Here is a 22,407-nt window from a genome sequence, read left to right as displayed (position 1 = left end):
TGTCTTCCCGGCACCCCAGAGCTCCTATCTTGAATGAATCCCGGGAATGATTGTGTTAATAGACTTTATTGTACATAATATCCTTTTTTTTACCAAATTAAGCATGGCCTATTTTCTCTCGGGTTGGCTTTAAGGACGTATAGTCACTCATGATTGGCTGCCCCGAGTCTGAACCCATACTCTGAAACGGCGCCTAAGCCAATGGGAGTGCATCCTAAGCCCTGAAAGGCCGCAATGTGGAAGTGTTAAACCCAGACTCCAGACTTTTAGGCATGTTGCACAACATGCCTAAATTTGCTGAAAACAAAACAATGAATCACAGCTTTTCGCACACACACTCCAAGGCTGCATGAAAGTGCTCGAGCAGGGTTTTCTGCCTCCTCAATGACGCTGTGTGTGTGTGTGTGTGTGTGCGTAAGATGCACTGTACCAGAGCGTAACCCTCTTCATCAGACTCAGGTTGGGAGAGGTCGGATTCACTCCTGGATTTCATCAGTCTGTAACTGGAGCTGCTTTGTGCAGAGCGACTCTCTGCACTGAGACTCTCACTCCTACACGCACATGTGCGCACGCACGCACACACACACACACACACACACACACACACACACACACACACACACACACACACACACACACACACACACACACACACACACACACACACACACACACACACACACACACACACACACACACACACACACACACACACACACACACACACACACACACACACACACAAAAGATCAAAGGTGTCACAATAATAACAAGGCGTCTAATACCATTTCTTTACTTTTAGCTGATCTACAAGCTAGCCTGGATGGAGACCCAGTCACAATTACAAGCTAGCCTGGATGGAGACCCAGTCACAATTCCAAGATAGCCTGGATGGAAACCCAGTCACAATTACAAGATAGCCTGGATGGAGACCCAGTCACAATTCCAAGATAGCCTGGATGGAGACCCAGTCACATATCTACACTATATCACAATATATTACTTATCTACAAGCTAGCTTGGATGGAGACCCATTTACAATGACAAGATAGCTTATTATAGAAGATTTTGCACAGTTTCTTTTTTTTGTGACCAGATTTGACTGAGAGCCTGTCATCGTGCAACCTCCAGCTTTTCACCAGAGGAGAAGATTGTTTTTAATCCAAAATGAGTAAATACTAGTCAGGCAGACTTCTCACATTCTAGAGCATGTCTGAAATAAGTGTCAGAAGTGAAATTGACATGTAAATATGAAATAAATGCTTAAACATGTAGCTAGGTGTAATGTTAGAGTCCACAGAAGACATGTAAATATGAAATCAATGTTTAAACATGTAGCTAGGTGTAATGTTAGAGACCACAGAAGCGAACCTTTCAAGCCTGTTTTCTCAACTTGCTGTTTCTATTACGGTTCGCTCTCCATCACCTCTACATCCTTGTGCTGTGGGTGTTCTGGGCACTTCAGCGTCACCAGGGGACTCCAGAGCACTCCACAGCACCTCTCTCTCTGTTACTATCTCCCCACCTGGAGGTCGTCTGCAATCACCTGATGAGCCTACAAGAACCAGGCCTGTCTGCAGCTCGGCGCCAGTTCTTCACCAGTCTACGGTTGGTAATGTTAGACAGCTAGACTTAGGCTCTCAGTGTTGTAGTGTTAGACAGTTAAACGTCACGCCGTTACTGTGCTATTCCCTTTACTCTGTGAACCTGCCATTGACTCGACCTTCTCTTCTCCCCTCCAGTGTTTCCGGGACCCGAGCTCTGTGGAGCAACCTACGGACCCCTGCACTCCTTTCAACCCCCCGTGTTTGTGAATAAAAACCCGCCCGGGTGGGCTTTACTCATGATCTGTCTCTCCTTGCTGTGCTTTTGGGTCACACCACACTCGAGTCATAACAGTTTCTCTGTAAGACATTACTCTATAAGCCATATCTCCAAAACTGGTGGGTCAAACTGAACAACCAATATGTCAATTTGAAGCGACGATTCCCTGCTTTCACATGACATGAAAAAACTAAAGATTAATAATAATCCAATGACTTTCTCCGTTGACGTTTAGTTTGAAAAGCTTTGATTATTTGTTTGTTTCTTTGTTTGTTTGTTTAGTAATTATAATCTTTGGACTCAATTTCACCTGTGCCCAAAATAGCTGGCTGAAAGGTGATAAAACAATGTTGACAGTCAGAGGGTGATTGACCTGCATTGACAACATCTAAAAATAGACAACTGTTTGAGAGTGTTGTCCCGTGGTGTCATTGGCTCTACGATTAGTATTTTTTCAAACAGTCTTTTCTTGACCTAAAACGGTGTTATGAAACCTACCCATCACTGTCATGATCCCACCGCACTGCGCGTGTGTGCACGTGCGTGCGAGAGATTGTGTTCAGTGAAACTGGGTCATTCTATATAGGAACGCAGCAGAGTGACGCATATAGAAATAGGTCAGTGTTCAGATAAACCTGTTGAAACATGTAGTACTACAAAGTGGGTCAAACGTGGTGGTGGGTGAGCCCCAGGATAATCTATAGTAAGAGAGTGGCGACACTAGCGTTGACTCCCATTGTAACAATGGAATGCGGAAGTGCTCATTCTAACTCAATGGGATAGTTCCAATGTTTGGACCTATAGCCCAAGCCCCCCAGTGAGGCTCTCCAACGTTGAGGCGTTCGGCCCTTAGTGGTAAGAGTGGGGACTGCAGGCGGACCCGTGGAATTATGACGAGGAAACCCCGTACATCTGGGCTTTAAATTGAACGCCCCCTCCCCCCCAAGATGCAAAGATATAAGTTAAAAAAACGTCCGCTCTGAAAGAATATATATTCAAAGATTTGCGTCACATTGTCACGATTTTTTCAAAAAAGTAGTACGAGCTTGCAGATCTGCTACTTTTCAACAGCTTGATGCTTAATAACCATGATGCTTAATTAACACCCAAAAGGGGATTCTCTCCCCGTCCTGAATGGCGTTTAAACTTCTGTATACCTGGTCATGAAACTCAGAGCTTCGTGCGTGCCCCCTCCTCCGCTGACGGACTGGGCCAGCAGACCCCCCCCCTCGTCGTCCTGCTTGGACAGCTCCTCCAGGACGGGGCTCACCCCCAGGACCAGCAGCGCACAGCGGTGGATGACAGAGTTACAGGCTGCCGTGTACAGGTCCTGGCCCTCCGGGAGGAGACCTCCGCTGCCTCGCCTCTCCTGCTGCTGGGACTGCAGAGCGGGTTCTTCCTCTCCTCCGCCTAGGGGGGGTGGGGGGTGCAGAGATTAAAATGGGGTGCCTTTTGCGTCCCAAAACGCAGTTTATAGTTAAAGGGCCACTTCACCGCTTTTGCAACCAGATCTTATTTTAATAATGTTTGGGAGACAAGAAAAACTTTCCTGGGGTTTGTATGTGGGTAATACTAATGTGTGTTTTTAGGTATTTCAGTATATCAAAGTGTCCATGGTCTCCATGATATCATGGACACTGCAGGGCTCACGTATTTCCTGGACTACATGTTGTCTCACTAACCACCCCCCCCCCCCTATCCACAAGGAGGAGTAGTGGACCAAAGCATTATGGGAATTGTAGTCCAGGAAGGAAGTTAGCCCAGTGTTCATGACATCATGGAGCCCATGGACACTTTGAAATACTAAAAGATCTAAAAACACATATTACCCACATAAAAACCCAAGGAAAGTGTTTGTCTCCCAAAGCTCATTAAAATAAGATCTGGTTGCAAAAGGGGTGAAGTGGCCCTTTAAGGGACGCAATAAAACAACGACCTCTGCATCCACGGAATGCACTACTGAACTCAGCATGTTGTAGAGTAAGAATAATAAACTATATTTTGCTAGCTTTAGTTATAATAATGGTTTATTCTTCTGTTTTCTACATGAATATAACCACATTAAAACCATTATAAAATGAAATGGGATTTGTTTTTGTTTTGTTTTTTACAAATTGCAGCATTTAATGCTGCAATTTGTAAAAATGGCAAAATATGACTCCTAACGTTGTTGAAGTGGGACTCATAAAATCTAAAAGACCATCCTTGCATATGGTGATAAATTATCGTATCGTTATACAATGTCTCCACGATTATGCCTAAGTAACTTGAACAATAACCTTAAAAGAACGCATGGGGAAATATAATTCGTGATAATATCATGTAATCGTGATACAATTTACAATTTACAATTTAGGCATTTAGCAGACGCTCTTAATCCAGAGCGACTTACATTTAAGCAAGAACAAATACATCCTGTATCCTGATACATCCTTGAAAAGATATCGTGGCGCAAGCCACGTTCCCACACATTTTTTCCAATGAAATTTCAAAACCTTTCCAAAACCTTTTCAGGATATTTAACCCAATTTCTAGGACTATATAAAAGTCTGCACAGGTTGGTGTAATGTGACAAAGGAAGAGACCTACAAGCTATAACCCTGCGTTGGCTGATCTGAGTGCGCGGGAGAACCCTACAAACCCTCCCACGCACTCAGATCAGCCAACGCAGGGAAACTGGAAGTACCCTCACTAAAAACGCTGGGACAACGCTCCACACGTCCCAAACTCTTCTCCCTTCTGGCTCCAAAACTGTGGAATGCACTTCCCATTGCAGTCAGAACTGCAGCATCACTCCCAATCTTCCGCCGTAGCCTGAAAACCCACCTTTTCAGACTCCATCATGGCCCATAGCACTTACCCTAACCCCTTAGATAGCATTTCAGTTGGCTTAGATAGCATTTGACACAGACTTATAGCATGTTATGTAGACAGCACTATAATTGTATTGTATATAGTCATAGCACGCCATAGTACATATGTATAGCATAGTAGTAAATATGTATAGTTTATATGTATAGAGTATGTATAGTTTCATTATATAGATATTCCACTGTTACTTTCTTAGCTTACGCATGTTTCATGATAAATGCTTTTATGTGATGTATTCCCATGCTTTTGTTCTTGCTTAAATGTAAATCGCTCTGGATTAAGAGCGTCTGCTAAATGCCTAAATTGTAAATTGTATAACTACCCAACACACTGAGCCAAATGTGAGCTTGTAGATCTGTTCTTTTTGTCAAGCCCTGTATACATTATGCTGCAATCACGCAGCCCGTTCAGAGAAAAAAAACTACTGTTGTTACATATTTTGTGTAAAAATGTATTGGATTTTTTTTCATTACAAAAGAATTACCCTAAAAAATTCATAGTCAAATATTCTTTTCCAGGACCCTTGTCAGGACCTTTGATCCATTTCAAAACTTTTCCAGTCCTGGATTTCATGATTGTGGGAACCCTGGGAACCCAGTGTTGTTTTTGGCAGCACATTTTTATTTGAGTTTTAGTCATAGTCTTTTGAATAGTTTACATTTAGTTTTAGTCACCTGGAATGTTTTTGTGTTAGTCTAGTTTTAGTCGACTAAATATCATAAGATTTTAGTCGACTAAATCTACAGGTGATTTAGTCGACTAAAATGGATTTTGGCAGACCTTGATGCCGTCGTAATGACTGGGGCTCTGGGGCTGCAACACGTTGTGAGCTTGTAGATTGGCTATGTCCAGCATGCAACCAAGTGTAAAAGTACTTGTACTTGATCTCTTGTCCACTAGACCCTCCCTAGCATTTTAGTCTATTTTTTTATTTGTTGACGAAATTGTCAATATATTTGTGGCCAAATTTGACTGAGGGACCGCCATTGGATTTTTGAATTTTCGTAGCTTCAAATTGACACATTGGTTGTTCAGTTTGACCCACCAGTTTTGGAGATGTGGCTTATAGAGTAATGTCTTGATGTCAGCGAGTTGAGAAAACAGGCTTGAAAGGTTCACTTCTGTGGTCTTTAACATTACACCTAGCTACATGTTTTTTTTATTTTTTATAATATATATATATATTTTTTTTAAGATATTTTTTTGCGGCTTACGCCTTTTATTGATTTTTTGAAGGGACAGACAGTAGGCTGACAGGAAACGGGAGAGAGATGGGGGGATGACATGCAGTAAAGGCCGTGTCGGGTCCGGGAGTCAAACCCGCGGCACACTGCGACTGGATTACCAGTCCGGTGCCCAGACCGTTACGCTACGGCCTGGGCCCCTAGCTACATGTTTAAGCATTTATTATGTTATATTTACATTTCAGCTCTGACACTTATTTCAGACATGCTTTTAGTATGAGTCTGCCTGTGCTTTTAACTCATTTTGTAATACACAAAATAAAAAAAGTTTTTCTCCTCTGGTGAAAAGCTGGAGGTTGCGTGATGGCAGGCTTTCAGTCAAATCTGGTCAAATTAAGTCCTAGTTTTAGTCATCATAGCATAGTTTTCATTTAGTTTCCATAATTCCATTTAGTTTTCGTCAGTAAAAAAAAAGGTAGTCGACGAACATATTTGGTCATAGTTTTAGTGGAGGTGATATTGTATTGTGTCCATATCACCCACCCCTCTCTCCTCCCGATCCGCTGCGGGACGCAGCCCCGTGGCCCAGGCTGCTGCTGTTGGTCCGCTCGCGCTCTCGGCTGCGAGCCGCATCCCGTGCTGAGAGGAAACATTGGAAAATTTCTGTGTTGTGCAACACGGCACATACACATGCGCGCACACACACACACGCAGCACAAAGGAACATAAAAAGACACACACACAGACAGACACAGACACACACAAACAAGACAATGGTGTTGGGTTAGAGTGCAAGCCGCTGCATCCATTAAACACCACACCGAAACCACGTGGTTCATAAAGTGGGGTCCGGGGACCCCCAGGGGTCCTTCAGTGAGTTCCAGGGGGTCCCCAGCTAAATGATAGTTTGGAACCAAATGGACCCTTATGGGTCTGTTACTATGTTAAATTAAAATGGTTGAAAATCACTGCTAGAGCTGTAAAAATCTTCTCTTATGGGAGGTGAGGTCCCTGGCATATATTTTTCAAATGGGGGGTCCGTGGGGCAAATTATTTGACTGTCGGCTGTTATTTGACTTTTTATTTTTTACAACATTGGTGTCTGCAGTTATGCAGCCGATGTGTCGAGTCCTGATTTGTAATTACTTTCAGCCATGATGTCATTAGAGGACGGAACCACGCGCGCGCACAGACACCCACACCCACACCCACACCCACACACACACACACACACACACACACACACACACACACACACACACACACACACACACACACACACACACAATGTGCTCAATCTGAAAGCATGAAATCCATATACGACTAATCAGACCGATTCATACTTCATTGTACGATATGCGTTATCACCACAACCTGATTTTAAAGGCGATATTATATTGTATCTACAGTAGGGGTGCACGATTATGAAATTATGACCGATATCCAATTATTTGCAGGGTCATATCTGACTTCAGAGCAACGAGCACCACTTACTCCCAGCGGTCATGACTTCAGAGCAACGAGCACCACTTACTGCCAGCGGTCATGACTTCAGAGCAACGAGCACCACTTACTGCCAGCGGTCATGACTTCAGAGCAACGAGCACCACTTACTCCCAGCGGTCATGACTTCAGAGCAACGAGCACCACTTACTCCCAACGGTCATGACTTCAGAGCAACGAGCACCACTTACTCCCAGCGGTCATGACTTCAGAGCAACGAGCACCACTTACTGCCAGCGGTCATGACTTCAGAGCAACGAGCACCACTTACTCCCAACGGTCAGAGCAACGAGCACCACTTACTTCCAGCGGTCATGACTTCGTGGTCGTGGTCGTCCTCGTCGTCGTCCTGCTCCGGGTTGCCCTCCTCTCTCTCGCGGTCGGCCCTCTCCTCCAGCTCCGCCTCCTCGTCGATGGTGCGCGTGAACGAGTGCTCCTGGGGGTCCATCTCCAGGGAGTCCTGGTTGTCCGAGATCTGAGCACGATATAGCATATTATGACAAAAGGTGGTAACTTGGCCAATGGAATACAACCACCCTAAGGACTACTATCAGTACCAAGTAGACCTACTGCACATAGACCTACTGTAAACAGAGCTGCTATCTTTAAACATCTTAAATCTGAGTATACTGTATATACTATTTAAATAGTCCTGAGAAAAGGTGCTGCGATTTGTCCCAAAGTGACTGAAAACAATGCTGCCATTTGTTCCAAAAAGGCCCCTGTATAACATATAACAATGCAATGTGACATAGCGGTTTACAAAATGTGAGTGTGTGCCCACTCCAACTGTATATAACTTCCCCAACTAGTTGAATAGTCGACTAGTTGCTTAAAGCCCTAATGCACACATTAATAAAACACAAAAACAGAATACAGCTTTAAATATGGACCCTTGCTTGACACTTGTTGACAATGCAGACATTAGGTTGAGCCTATGAAATTGTGTACAAACAAAAGAAAATGCTGAATGTCAGTGTGTGGAGTGTGTTTCCTCACCCTCCTCTCCCGCGAGGAGGAACGAGTCTGGATGAAGTCCATGTTCTTGCAGGCCAGCAGACGGTTGCGCACCTTGTACACACTTCTGTAGACCTCCGCCAGGGACTTGCATGGCTGGTACCTGAAATACCAAACAATGTTAGGAGTCTATAGGATGAACTGCTCACAATGACCATTACAATGTTAGGAGTCTATAGGATGAACTGCTCCCAATGACCATTACAATGTTCTATAGGATGAACTGCTCACAATTACCATTACAATGTTATTATTAAATTAAAACAGCGCTCAGCAACTCGCTTAAGGGAGATTGTGCCCTCTGGCGTGATCACAGAAGCATTATATCATACACTCACAAACAATGTAATTGGTTGGGTATGACCACATGGGCGCCTGACCCCTCCCTCTCTCACAGGTATCAGGCGCGTCCTACCATGTTGTCGCCATTCTATTGAATCTTCTCACGTGAGAAGGAGTATGCTACATACTAAGTCTAGAGCTTTCTTAAGTAACGTTTACCGGACAAGAGGGGATCTTGGCACCACAAACAACACTGAGAACAGCTTCTACTTGGCGGTTTAAGAAAACAAACTACTACTACTACACTAATTTCGTGGCTTTGGGAAATTGCTCAAATTAGTTTTCTACTACTATCACTTGGAGACGGGGAACGTTGCCATTTGATAGCCCAGCAACGGCAACGGCCTGCAAAGAGCCATGTCTGATGCTGTTCCTGCATCCAAATCGGCGTCCCGGCGTCGTCGACGGAAGGCTAAATCCGACGCCGTGGCCCCGGTTCCACAGAAACACTGTGAGAACTGACCGAGATGGATGTCTGGGGAGGACGCACACGAGGAATGCGTGAAGTGCCTCGGTTTAGAGCATGCCGTGGACGCCGTCCACAATCCTGGGCAATGCTCTATCTGCACCAACATCTCCAAGCCCCGGTTAGCCCGTAGGCTAGTCAGGGCTGAAGCCTGCTTCACTTCACGCAGTGAGGCCTGGTGCGGGACATGGAGGGGCTCGCAAAGGAGCATGAGAGGCACGCTCGCTCCCCTTCCCGCTACTCCGAAAGTGACCACGCTGACCCTCCTACCGCCGAGGGATCCGGTCGTGCAAGTGCTGAAGCCTCGGCCGCAGTCCCCGGCGATGGAGCAGCGGACCTCGACCACTCCCCCCCCCGCCAGCGAGCGAGGCCCTCGGAGGGCCCGTCAAAGCCGAAGAATGGACACCCCGGCGCCGCTCACGACGCAGGGGAATCCATGGGAGAGGAGGAGGGCGGCGAGGACGACGACGAGAGTTCCGGCTCCACGTGTAACAGATCCGACTGCTCAGGGTCTGACACGGGATCCTCTGACTCCGACGGTGACGAGGAAGCGACGGAGGCCGCGTCTCGGGATGAGAAGCGGCTCAAAGCTACCCTCCTGGCCGGAATGGAGAGGCGCTCCGCAGCTAAAACTGACACCGCACCTCCGACTGACACCGTACCCCAGACCGCGGCTAAGCCACGAGCCGAGGCTACGGTCACGGCCCCCACCGAAGCACAACCCCCGAGTGCGCCACTAGCCATGGACGCCTCCAGTCTCATGGAGGTTTTCAAAAAAGCCACGGTGAGGTGCAAGCTGAAATGGCCTGCTGAGGTAGCCCCAAAAGTGGCGGAGGACGGCACATTGTGGGACGAACTCAACGACGAGGAAGAGAAACCTCGCCAGAGACAGCTGCTCCCGCTAGCCAAAGGCTTCGATCGCATACTCAGGCCATCCTGGAAAGCCCCCAGCTCTTTCACTTTCCCCCCCGAACATAAGAGAGACCTGGACTGCGCAGGAATGAAAGACCCCGGTTTGGAGGCCGTGCCGCCGATGGATAAGAGTAGCTAGACATCTCCTCCTCGGGAAAATAGCGTCTCAAAAGGAGGACCCTACATTTGTCCTCCCCATCGACAAGGACATGTCCGCTGTCGCTAAGAAGACATACAAGTCCCTGACCAAGACAGCCAAGGCCATGAATGCAATATCCCTACTCCAGGGATCGGCCACCTACATTTTGAAGAAAGTAGGAGACGCTCCGACACCGGACAACATGGCAGAGCTGAGACGCATTCATAAAGAAATCATGCGCCTCACCAAGTACAACGTTGGTCTGACTGGCCAGGCCATGGCTGGCATCGTGATCCTAGAAAGGTTCCGTTGGCTAAACTATTCTCCACAGCTCACCACAGCAGAGAGGAACGTCATTCTGGATCAGCCGCTGGTCCAGGACAATCTGTTCTCGGGGACCATGGCCAACCTGACGGCCCGCCTGGAGACGGATAAGACCAAAGACGAGGCACTCGACGCCTACCTCCCTACGGAGCCCAAGAAGCCGCCTTTCAAATTGCCTGCTGGCCGGACTTACGACCGCGACAAGAAGAGGTCGTACGATCGTGAGTCCAGATCCGTTTTCAAGGCCCCCGAGGCGGGAAGGGCCCCCTCTACCTCAGCGGGTCGCCACAGGCCCCACAAGAAAGACAACAAAGGCTTCAGAAAGGCAGCCGTCATCCTACGGGAGGAAATACTCTCCTTATTGGACAAAAGGGCTATTCAAGAAGTGACGCCGGACCAGAGCATGGACGGATTCTACTCAAGGTATTTTCTGGTGAAAAAGAAAGGGGGGGGCATGCGTCCTATACTGGACTTACGTGCTCTAAACAAATACCTCAAGAGATTCCGTTTCAAGACGTTGACAAATGTGGCGCTGTTGCGCATGATGCGTCAGGGAGACTATTACACCAGTATAGACCTCAAGGACGCTTATTTCCACATTCCAATCTACCCACCACACAGGAAGTTCCTGCGTTTCGGGTACGAGGGACGGGTTTACGAATACCTAGTCCTGCCCTTTGGAATGTCCCTGAGTCCCAGGGTTTTCGTGAAATGCACGCAAGCAGCAATTGCCCCCCTGAGACAGCGGGGGATCCGCATCGCATGTTACATAGACGACTGGGTCACCATGTCGGACTCACAACAACAGGCGGAACTACACACCGAATGGGTGGTGAGTCACCTTATTTCATTGGGTTTCAACATAAATTACGAGAAGAGTGTATTAATGCCGACGAGGTCTATAGACTTCATAGGCATGACACTGAACTCGGTATCGTTCACAGCTCGCCTGTCAGAGGAGAGAGTGAACTCAGTCATGGCGTGTGCTTCACTGTTCCGAGTGGGACGCAGGGTCCCGTTCCGGACGTGCAAAAGGATGGCTGGTCTCATGGCGGCGGCCTTAACCGTTATACGGCTAGGCAGGTTATACATGAGACCCTTTCAGAGATGGATGCGATCACTGAGGATACCGGAGCACCATCAACATCGTTCAGTCATAGTACAACGAGAATGTACTTTGGCTCTACTACAGTGGAAAGACAGGTGTTTTCTTTCCGAGGGCGTGACCATGGGTCTAGTAGTCTCGAGGAAGATAATCACCACGGATGCCAGCCTGATGGGCTGGGGGGCCACCCACGAAGGCAGAGCTGCCAGGGGGGTGTGGCACGCCAGTCAGAAGGCGGCACACAAACTATTTGGAGCTGATGGCGGTTTTTCTGGCCCTACGACACTTCGAACCGCTGATCAGAGGTTGTCGCAACACAACGACAGACAACACAACGACCATGTGCTACATAAACAAGCAGGGCAGACTTTGGTCCGACACGCTGCATGCACTGGCTCATCGGCTGACACTATGGTGTCACAAACGACTGAGGTCGGTCAGAGCCTTCCATGTCCCGGGGGTTCGGAACCTGGGGGCGGACCTTCTGTCCAGAGGCAGGTACCACTATGCAGAGTGGTCCCTGCACGACGCAGTAGCTGCTCAGATCTGGGACAGGTTCGGTTTACCGCGGGTGGACCTTTTTGCCTCGGAGGGGAACGCGAAGTGTCCACTGTTCTTCTCCATAGCAGGCACGCCGCCTCTGGGCCTGGATGCTCTGTCACACGATTGGCCCAGGGGACGGCTGTATGCTTTCCCCCCTCTGTCACTGATCCCTCCCCTCCTGGAGAGGGTGAGGAACGAGGGTCTGTCGGTGATTCTGGTGGCGCCAGCATGGGGCTCGTGGAGGTCAGAGATTACTCCTCTACTATACGACCGCCCGTGGCAGCTTCCGCTACGCAGGGATCTCCTGACGCAGGCGGGAGGAGAGATATTTCATCCCCGACCAGAGGACCTAGACCTGTGGGTCTGGCCCGTGAGCGGATGAATCTCGATGCCGAGGGCCTTCCTCAGAGTGTTATAGACACTATTCAGAGCGCTAGAGCCCAGTCAACTAGGACAGCCTATGATGGGAAATGGCGCGCATTTGAGGAGTGGTGTTTACGGTAACGGGCGGTCCCTTTTCAGGCGTCAGTGAGGGTCATTTTGACTTTTCTCCAGAGCTTGATGGACAAGGGATTGGCTTTCAGCACTATAAAAGTGTACTTGGCGGCCATTTCGGCCTGTCACGTCGGTTTTGACAATGACACCGCCTGGAAACACCCTTTAGTGCGTAGGTTCATGACTGGGGCTTCCCGCCTCCTTCAAGTACCTAAGTCAGTGGTCCCTACGTGGGATTTGGCTCTGGTGTTGGACTCCCTGTCCAGGCCACCTTTTGAACCGTTAGAGACAGTGGGGCTACAGTTCCTGTCTTTAAAGACGGCACTGCTGTTGGCACTGGTGACTGCTAAGAGGGTCAGTGACATCCACGCTTTCTCGGTGAGCGAGGAGTGTGCTCGGTTCTCCGGTAATAGGACGAGGGTGGTCCTCTGGACGAACCCTGCATTCGTGCCCAAGAACCAACTGGCCGATCGCGTGCCAGTGGATTTGGTGGAATTCTGTCCGCCTCCTTTTGCCTCTGTGGAGGATGACAGGAGACATACTCTGTGCTCGGTAAGGGCTCTGAGAGTCTATATGGATAGGACAGCGACTGACAGGAAGACGACGCAACTGTTTGTCTCCTGGGGCCCCAGATCTTTGGGGAAGGCTGTATCCAAAGTGAGGATTTCACAATGGATAGTGGAAGCTATAGAGCGGTCATACTCGAGTAAAGGGCTGCAGCCTCCACTGAGGGTGAGGGCGCATTCTACTCGTGGCATGGCGACATCCTGGGCCCTTTGTAAGGGGGTTTCCATTCAGGATGTGTGTACCGCAGCAAGTTGGGGGTCCTCTTCAACTTTTGCAACCTTTTACAGACTGGATGTGACAGCGGCGCCAGTGGCGCGTGCAGTCTTAAGTGTAGCATCTTAGTAGGAACAAGAGTCCCTTGGTTCCTCAGGCTCTAGGTTCAGTTTCTCCTCTCTCCCTCTCGCCGTAGGCGAGGGGATGTGCTGATAATCTTGTTCTATGGAACTGTAATGGACTGTCAGATCCTGGAGGGATGTGTTGACACTCCGATGGCCTTTGACGTGTTGATGACCGTCAGGCGGTTTTTTGATGTAAGAGGTAGATCTTCTACTCTCATATACCTTGCAAACAGTGGGTCTGGACCCTTACGACTCTGGGTCTAGACTTTGTGATAACAAGAAGGGAGTGCATTATGTCTCCCTTAAGCGAGTTGCTGAGCGCTGTTTTAATTTAATAATAACTGGTGGTTACGAACGTAACCCAGGTTATTTAAATAAAACTAGCGAAGCAACTCTTCTTGTGAGCATGCCTCATGAGAAGTTTCAATGTTATCTTGGAATGGCGACAACATGGTAGGACGCGCCTGATACCTGTGAGAGAGGGAGGGGTCAGGCGCACATGTGGTCATACCCAACCAATTACATTGTTTGTGAGTGTATGATGTAATGCTTCTGTGATCACGCCAGAGGGCGCAATCTCCCTTAAGCGAGTTGCTTCGCTAGTTTTATTTAAATAACCTGGGTTACGTTCGTAACCACCAGTTCTATAGGATGAACTGCTCACAATGACCATTACAATGAGGGCTATTCCAACTTAAGATTTATTTTTTTATTTTTTTATTTAACTGTAATCATAACCGCATGAACTCGGGCCCAGCACTTTGTCACCACTTTGTCACCAAACCATTGATTTGCACGAATCACACAGGTGCCATATATGGAATCAGAACTGCGATTTCCGCTGAAAAGCTACACTTTTGCATGTCTGACCATTTGAAATATGTACTACTGTATGCCACTGGTTCTCAGCCTAGGATCTGTGAACCACCATAAGGTTCCAAATGGAGCCTTATGGGTCTGTTTAACTGCAGTACCTTCCCTCTCCACAGGCTTGGACCAGCAGACCTGTGTGCTTCAGTAAAGCTGCAAGGACGAATCTGGACACGGTGTCCAACAGGGACTCGTTGCTGAGAGACGCGTTGTCCCAGTCTGGAACGAGACACGCAGCAGGACGGGTTAGGCAGCACCTTATCTCTTACAGGATAGAACTGTTGATAAGCTTGAAGATCTGGTCTTTTCCGAATACTGTACAGTGTTGATTTCGTCAACTAAAACTATGACAAAAACATGTTCGCCAACTACCTTATTTTACTGAGGAAAACTACATAAAAACGAAATAATAACAAAGCCATGACAACTAAAACTATGACTAGATATACTGACAATTTCGTCAACAGATCAAACAGAACAGAACAAAAACTATACTAAAATGTTACAGAGAGACTACAGGAGAAGAGATAATTTTATGCTTGGTTGTGCTCGGGCTGTCGCATTCTGAAAATAGCAGATATACAAGCTCACAACGTGTGGCAGCGTTGCATGTTGTGAGCTTGTAGATCTGCTATTTTCAGCGCACAACCAAGTGTAAAATCTGCCATCACACCTCCATCAAGGCCCGCAAAAAATGCATTCTTGTCGAGAAAAAAACAACTGTAGATTTAGTTGACTGAAATCGTGCGATATTTAGTCGATTAAAATGAGACTAAAACTAAAACATTTCAGATGACTAAAATATGACTAAAACCAAAAGACTAAGACTAAAACTAAAATCATGACAACAAGGGGGTTAATGACGACAACAAGCTCCTCCAGGACAGACAGACCTTTGCTGACGGCGTAGTCCTGCATGTTGATCCAGAGACTGTTCCCGGGCTCCTTGGTGGTTCCCAGGGCCAGCTCCACCAGGACGCTCACATCGGGATGCAGGGTGCAATCCAACGGCTTCTGTTCCTCGTTCCCCGACAGCGCCGCCTCCAGGAACGAGCTGATGCAGCTGTCTGAAAGACACCCGCAAGAAAACGTTCACACACACCGACTAGTCCAAGGTTATTGAGCACCGTAGTCTGATATCTGATATCGGTAGAGGGTTCATGTAGTTTTATTTGCATTGTAATCACCCTAGGGGGATTTTATATCGCCTTATATAATAAAAGAAAATAATAAAACGGCCTGGGCCGGGGCATAGCGTTCCAGGCACCTTGGCTGGTAGTCCAGTCTGGCAGTGTGCCGCGGGTTCGACTCCCGATCCCGACAGCCTTTACTGCATGTCACCCCCCCATCTCTCTCCCCATTTCCTGTCAGCCTACTGTTTATCCCTCCATAAAAAAAGAAAAAGAAAAAGATCATCCTGGCCGTTTCACTTATATGAATATGAAGAATCAACTGACTGAGAGAAAACGCTATTGTTACTGCTGCTGAATTAGTTCAGCTTGTTTATTTTTGGACCACAATGCTTATATGATTCTAAGATGACCCCATGTTATTCTCCATAGAGAAATTACTTCCGTGAACCAGGCAGAACCAGGGGATGAGCGAGTAAAGTCAGGACTTTAGAACCAGGGGATGAGCGAGTGACGTCAGGACTTCGGTGCCCTATTGTGTTACCGCGATTATAGGTACGTCACAATGACATATTCAGCTGGTCAGAATTATTCGAGATAATTAATTTCACCCATTAAGACCTGAGAACATTCCACAAAATGTCTTCTGAATCATGACAGTTTTCTGAAAAACCTTTGTTTCTTTATCAGTAGCCTGGGGTCCACCTATGCTTTCTATGGCATAGGCAGCTCCCGGCCGGATCCGCCGGGAGAATCTAGACACAGCTGCGCGACATGAGACTGATTAATTAGAGCGACAGAGAGAGAGAGGAGTGTGTGAGTGTGTGTGTACATGTGTGCGTGTGTGCGTCAATTTAACAAAGATGCAGACTTTCCGAAATCAGCAGAGAGTGATCGACGTTTGCGCTACTCTATGCCGAATTGAAGTGGACTCGGACCAAGACTTTTTTTTTCCTCCCTGGAAATAAAAACGTCTGGGTTTCCGAGGCTACTTTATCAGTGGTGCTCAGACTATTTCATGTCAAGGAATGATATAGACCGATTCCGTAGCGGTTTCATGGTCGCAGCCTACGTATTTCCTGTAGGCGGACTCGACGTAGCTGCGGGGATAAAACCCTCACCAGGCGCACCTCTTCCACTACAGTGAACGGCAGAGTGACTGATGTTAGTTTGCCTCAAACTTTACTCCTTTACCTGCTTTTTTACTAACACTAACATTACAAAGATGCCCAGAACATTGAGATGAACCTGTGTAGTTTATGGCTGCTCCAACAGTAGTGGCAACATAAAAAATTAAATAAAACGGAATGTCTAATATCCACCGCGGTGGCTGAGACCAGAGCCATTGAGTAATGGTTGAGACGAAGCAGGGAAAGATACATATCGCCAGTCTTACCCAATACCAAATCTTTCTGTTTTATGAACACAAGGCTGCTGTATTTTATACCTCATACTAAGCATTTAAAGTATGAGGTATAAAGTACACTGGCGTTATGTATCTTTCACTGATCTACACGTTGTGACCTTCTACATCAACAGTTTCCACTAATGTATACATTATTATTATTAAATGTGGCCTAATCTGGCCACAGTTTACTTTGATTACTGTTACCGATCATTGTCATTTATTTGTACATTTCAGTTATTGCTCATTATAACAGGTCATAATAACTTGCAAGCCATCATCTTCCGCCTACCTAGTCTTGCGTTACCAGACTGTTGCCTCTCACAATTTCCAAATGCTTCCGTCATACAGTCTGGAGCAACGGAAGCTCTGATGAAAATATAAAGCGGAAGTGGAGCCTCCTCCCCACTTCTGTTTCGTCTTTGCAGTCGCGCAAATGTATCCTAATATAAATCAAAATCATCTAAGCATAATATAGCTTGCTGCTTAGCAGAAATGGAAATGGAAAAAATAAGCTCTAAAGATATTTTAAAATATATTTCCGTGAAAGTATAAATGGCAGCTTCCTTCCTCGGATTTGGGGAGGTGTAGTTCCATACTATAGCATTCGGACTCGGAGATTGTGGAATAGTTGTTTGGCTACACGAGACAATACTGCCTCAGGCCGTTGCTGAATGGGGGGGTTTGAACAGTGTTGTTTTCGTCGACTAAAACTAAGACGAAAAATGTTCGTCGACTACCTTTTTTCACTGACGGAAACTAAATGGAAACTAAGCTATGATGACTAAAACTAAGACGGCATCAAGGCCCGCCAAAATGCATTTTAGTCGACTAAATCAACTGTAGATTTATTCGACTTAAATCTCATGATATTTAGTCGACTGAAACTAGACTAACACTAAAAACATTCCAAGTGACTAAAATGTGACGGTAAGACTAAATGAAAACTATTCTAGAGACTATGACTAAAACTACAAATCTAAATTGTAGTACTGCCACACCTACCTAGCTGTGGGATCTCCATCTCCAGGCCGTTGCTGAACAGGGGTGTTTTGAGCCAGTAGGCCGTGTCCTGCTCCTCCTGGGAGGTGGGGGCTCCCTGGAGCATGCCCCCCAGGCAGCGACCCACCAGCAGGGCCGCCGTCCTCTCCAGGTCCACCAGCCACACCCAGGACAGGGCCGGCGGAGCCAGGGACACCCCCGACAAGGACGACTCCACCAAGTCTGGGGTTCCTGCAGGGGAGAGAGACGGACCACGTTTGATGAGGCACGACAAGAAAGCAAATAGAGCTAGTATTCAAACTAGAAATTGCCACATTGTGAGATGGTATCAGTGTTGATTTCGTCGACTAAAGACGAAAAATGTTCATTGGCCGACGGACAACACTGACATACGCAGCCGATTTCAGTACTTGCGCGCTCTGCTTAACCCATTCTAGACGGGAACCCCGTTTGGTGTTTTAAGCATTATGTTATACTTTAGCTGTTGAAAAATAGCAGATCTACAAGCTCGGCACTCGGTGCCGTGCTACGATTTTTGAAAAATCGTGAAAATGTGTCTCAAATCTTTGAATATATAGTCAACGTTTTTACCTCAAATCTTTGCTTCTGTGAGGGTCCCTAGGAACAACATATTTTCATATGGGGGGGTCGGTGGCCCAATTACATTTTTGGGGTCCTTGACATGAAATATTGAGCACCACTGATGAAACATAGGTATTTCAGAAAACTGTCATGATTTAGACGTCAGGCCTGTCATGTCAGGCCTAAATGGGGTAATGACCAAGAAAGACTGAGTCACCATGGAGAGGCCACTGCAGCTCCTGGTCCTCCAGTGGGGAGGCAGCGGGCAGCAGTCTGTTCAGTCGGTCCAGAGGAGGCAGCAGGTCCAGCAGGAAGCTGAGCAGAGGCCTGGCCACCCACACCGGCAGCAACAGCAACGAGTTGATGATCTGGCACAGCATGCTGCCCGCTGCCGACACGTAGATCACATCTATAGGGAAACACAGACGTGTTACTAGTCGATAATCTGACACGTAGATCACATCTATAACACATTATAACACACTATATCACAGAGCACATCTATAGGGAAACACAGACGTGTTACTAGTCGATAATCTGACACAGATCACATCTATAACACATTATAACACACTATATCACAGATCACATCTATAGGGAAACACAGACGTGTTACTAGTCGATAATCTGACACAGATCACATCTATAAAACATTAGAACACATTATAACACACTATATCACAGATCACATCTATAGGGAAACACAGACGTGTTACTAGTCGATAATCTGACACGTAGATCACATCTATAAAACATTAGAACACATTAGAACACACTATATCACAGATCACATCTATAGGGAAACACAGACGTGTTACTAGTCGTTAATCTGACACAAAGATCACATCTACAGGGAAACACAGACGTTAATCTGACACACAGATCACATCTATAGGGAAACACAGACGTGTTACTATTCGATAATCTGACACACAGATCCTATTTAGACACACACACACACACACACACACACACATTATTAGTTTATCTTAAGTTTTTCTTTAGTTTTGGTCTTCATCACCAGTGAGGGGAGGGAGGGCGATTGTTTTAGTTGCCTTAGGTTCATAACTTGTATGCTATTGGCTGTTTGTATTCTTTTTGGAAAAATATAAAAAGATACTCATGGAAAGGCTATATTATTTTACTTATATTGACCCTATATACAATTTAGTAGAATTTAGTATTATGTAAGGTTTTGCCCACTCAAATGGTACCTGGTCAGATAATCCCCACATAGCCTACAACAACGTCTAAAAACTAGACTAAAATGTTAGGAAGGGACTAGTGGACAAGAGATCCAGTATAAGCCATTTTACAATTAGTTGCATGCTGAAAATAGACAATCTACAAGCCCTAAGGGCTTGTAGATTCTATCTTCAGCAAGTGTAAAAACATTTGTTACGACTGCATCAAGGCCCACACATTGTTCGACTAAATCAACTGTAGATTTAGTCGACTAAAATCTAACGCTAAAACATTCCAGGTGACTAAAATGTGACAAAAACTAAATGAAAACTATTCAAGAGACTAGGACTAAAACTAAAATCTCTGCCAAAAACAACAACAGTGCTGCTCACCTTGTAGTTTTTCTCGGATGCTGCCGTTCCACGAGCTCTCTTTGATGAGTGTTGCGGAGCGGGAGAAGATGTCGGTGGCGTGAGGCAGCAGCAGCTGCAGGTGTTTGTGAAGCAGAGCCACGCTGCTGGAGTTCTGCATGGGGAAGCACAGCGGAGCACATGACCGGTGGTCCACTGACAGCAATGCAAACACACTTTGTAACCCTCTTATGGCCCTTGATGTAATTGACGTAATCGTTTAATTCCCTATAATCGGTGGCTTAATGTAGCAAAATTTATTTATATTTGGGGCTTGATTAGAGCTTAATTTGACTTAAAATAAACGATGATAGCTTAGCATCCCGGACAGATGACTGTAACAGTGCAGAAAGCTAGCGGATGTTGTGATCCGTTGAACCGGAAATGACATCGCCAGATTCGCTCTATTTGGTCAAAATTGGCATAAGGGTGATGTTACCACCACCAGGACTGGGTCTCTAATACTATAAGATTGCAGTGTCAAAAACTCAAAATGAGATATAGTGTGTATGTCACAGATTTTTCTATCATTAAAATTATGAATTAAAAATATGAATAGTGCAGGTAGAAGGCACAATCCACTGTGAATTAGGATGGCCATAAGGGGGTTGTTTTAATATCTATGGGGCCAAAGATAGCCTGATAAAGGCTGCATAGGCCGAAACGTTGCCGTTTCCCGATTACATTGTTTTCACTGTATTTGAAGATGGTTTGTTCTTTTTCATTGCCAGGCACCTTACACTCTCCTACGTACGCACCTGTCGCCTGTACAGTAGGTGTGCAAAAGCCTTGCTTTTTATTAATATCTATGGGGCCAACATCCCGTTATCGGCATTCTATAGAGCGCCGCAGTCCTGCCCTCTTTCATGACGACAGGCAAAAGAAGGAAAAAATGGCAGGGTACAACACTTTTATTTTATTATTATTATTTGTTCGGCCCAAAATATTGCGTTTGTTGTCATGATTTGTCACGATCCGAGGGGGGTTTGAGCACCCTTGGCAGTGATAAGAAGTCAGCACCCACTGCCGAGTGATGGAACTTCCAAAACAAGACTGTAGACATATCTACACAATGACTTATTATAATCTGAATATATAACAGATGACTCACTAATAATTGAACAAGCTTGTTCCCACTGTATATTTTATTTGACAGCAACGCTTCTTTGTGGCTGGAAAAATACGAATTACAAAATAAAATAAAACACAACACAAAATGAATAAGGGGGCAGTACGCGGAACTACTCTACGACAGTGTGGGTCTTTATAAATGGGGTTAAAATGTGGAGTGTATAATACATGCACAGTAATACCAGTAGTACCTCGGTGACAGAGTTAATATGGCAGTACACCAGCAGCTGTTTCTGCAGGGAACACAGCAACTGGTGGATGTGGGCTTACTGTACCTCGGTGACAGAGTTAATGTGGCAGTACTGTACCTCGGTGACAGAGTTAATATAACAGTACTGTACCTCGGTGACAGAGTTAATATAACAGTACTGTACCTCGGTGACAGAGTTAATATAACAGTACTGTACCTCGGTGACAGAGTTAATATGGCAGTACTGTACCTCAGTGACAGAGTTAATATGGCAGTACTGTACCTCGGTGACAGAGTTAATATGGCAGTACTGTACCTCAGTGACAGAGTTAATATGGCAGTACTGTACCTCGGTGACAGAGTTAATATAACAGTACTGTACCTCGGTGACAGAGTTAATATGGCAGTACTGTACCTCGGTGACAGAGTTAATATGGCAGTACTGTACCTCGGTGACAGAGTTAATATAACAGTACTGTACCTCGGTGACAGAGTTAATGTGGCAGTACTGTACCTCGGTGACAGAGTTAATATAACAGTACTGTACCTCGGTGACAGAGTTAATATGGCAGTACTGTACCTCGGTGACAGAGTTAATATGGCAGTACTGTACCTCTGTGACAGAGTTAATATAACAGTACTGTACCTCGGTGACAGCGTTAATATGGAAGTACTGTACCTCGGTGACAGAGTTAATGTGGCAGTACTGTACCTCTGTGACAGAGTTAATATAACAGTACTGTACCTCGGTGACAGAGTTAATATGGCAGTACTGTACCTCGGTGACAGAGTTAATATAACAGTACTGTACCTCGGTGACAGAGTTAATGTGGCAGTACTGTACCTCGGTGACAGAGTTAATATGGCAGTAC

General features: G+C 46.2%; 1 protein-coding gene across 1 annotated transcript in view; it reads right to left on the bottom strand.

Annotated features, from left to right (window-relative positions):
- herc1 (HECT and RLD domain containing E3 ubiquitin protein ligase family member 1) overlaps positions 1-22,407 on the bottom strand; it is a 153,956-nt gene that overhangs the window by 96,702 nt on the left and 34,847 nt on the right. Inside the window, 10 exon segments of the mRNA XM_083794082.1 lie at positions 431-551; positions 2,982-3,234; positions 6,423-6,542; positions 7,686-7,857; positions 8,382-8,502; positions 14,605-14,719; positions 15,394-15,567; positions 18,041-18,268; positions 18,837-19,028; positions 20,197-20,329. Of these exon segments, the coding sequence (XP_083650208.1) occupies positions 431-551; positions 2,982-3,234; positions 6,423-6,542; positions 7,686-7,857; positions 8,382-8,502; positions 14,605-14,719; positions 15,394-15,567; positions 18,041-18,268; positions 18,837-19,028; positions 20,197-20,329 (1,629 nt within the window).

Source organism: Protomyctophum parallelum, assembly GCF_964188405.1.
Source record: "Protomyctophum parallelum genome assembly, chromosome: 2".
Lineage (NCBI taxonomy): Eukaryota > Metazoa > Chordata > Actinopteri > Myctophiformes > Myctophidae > Protomyctophum > Protomyctophum parallelum.
Note: the sequence above shows the minus strand (reverse complement) of the source record. Positions and strands in the feature narration are given on the sequence as shown.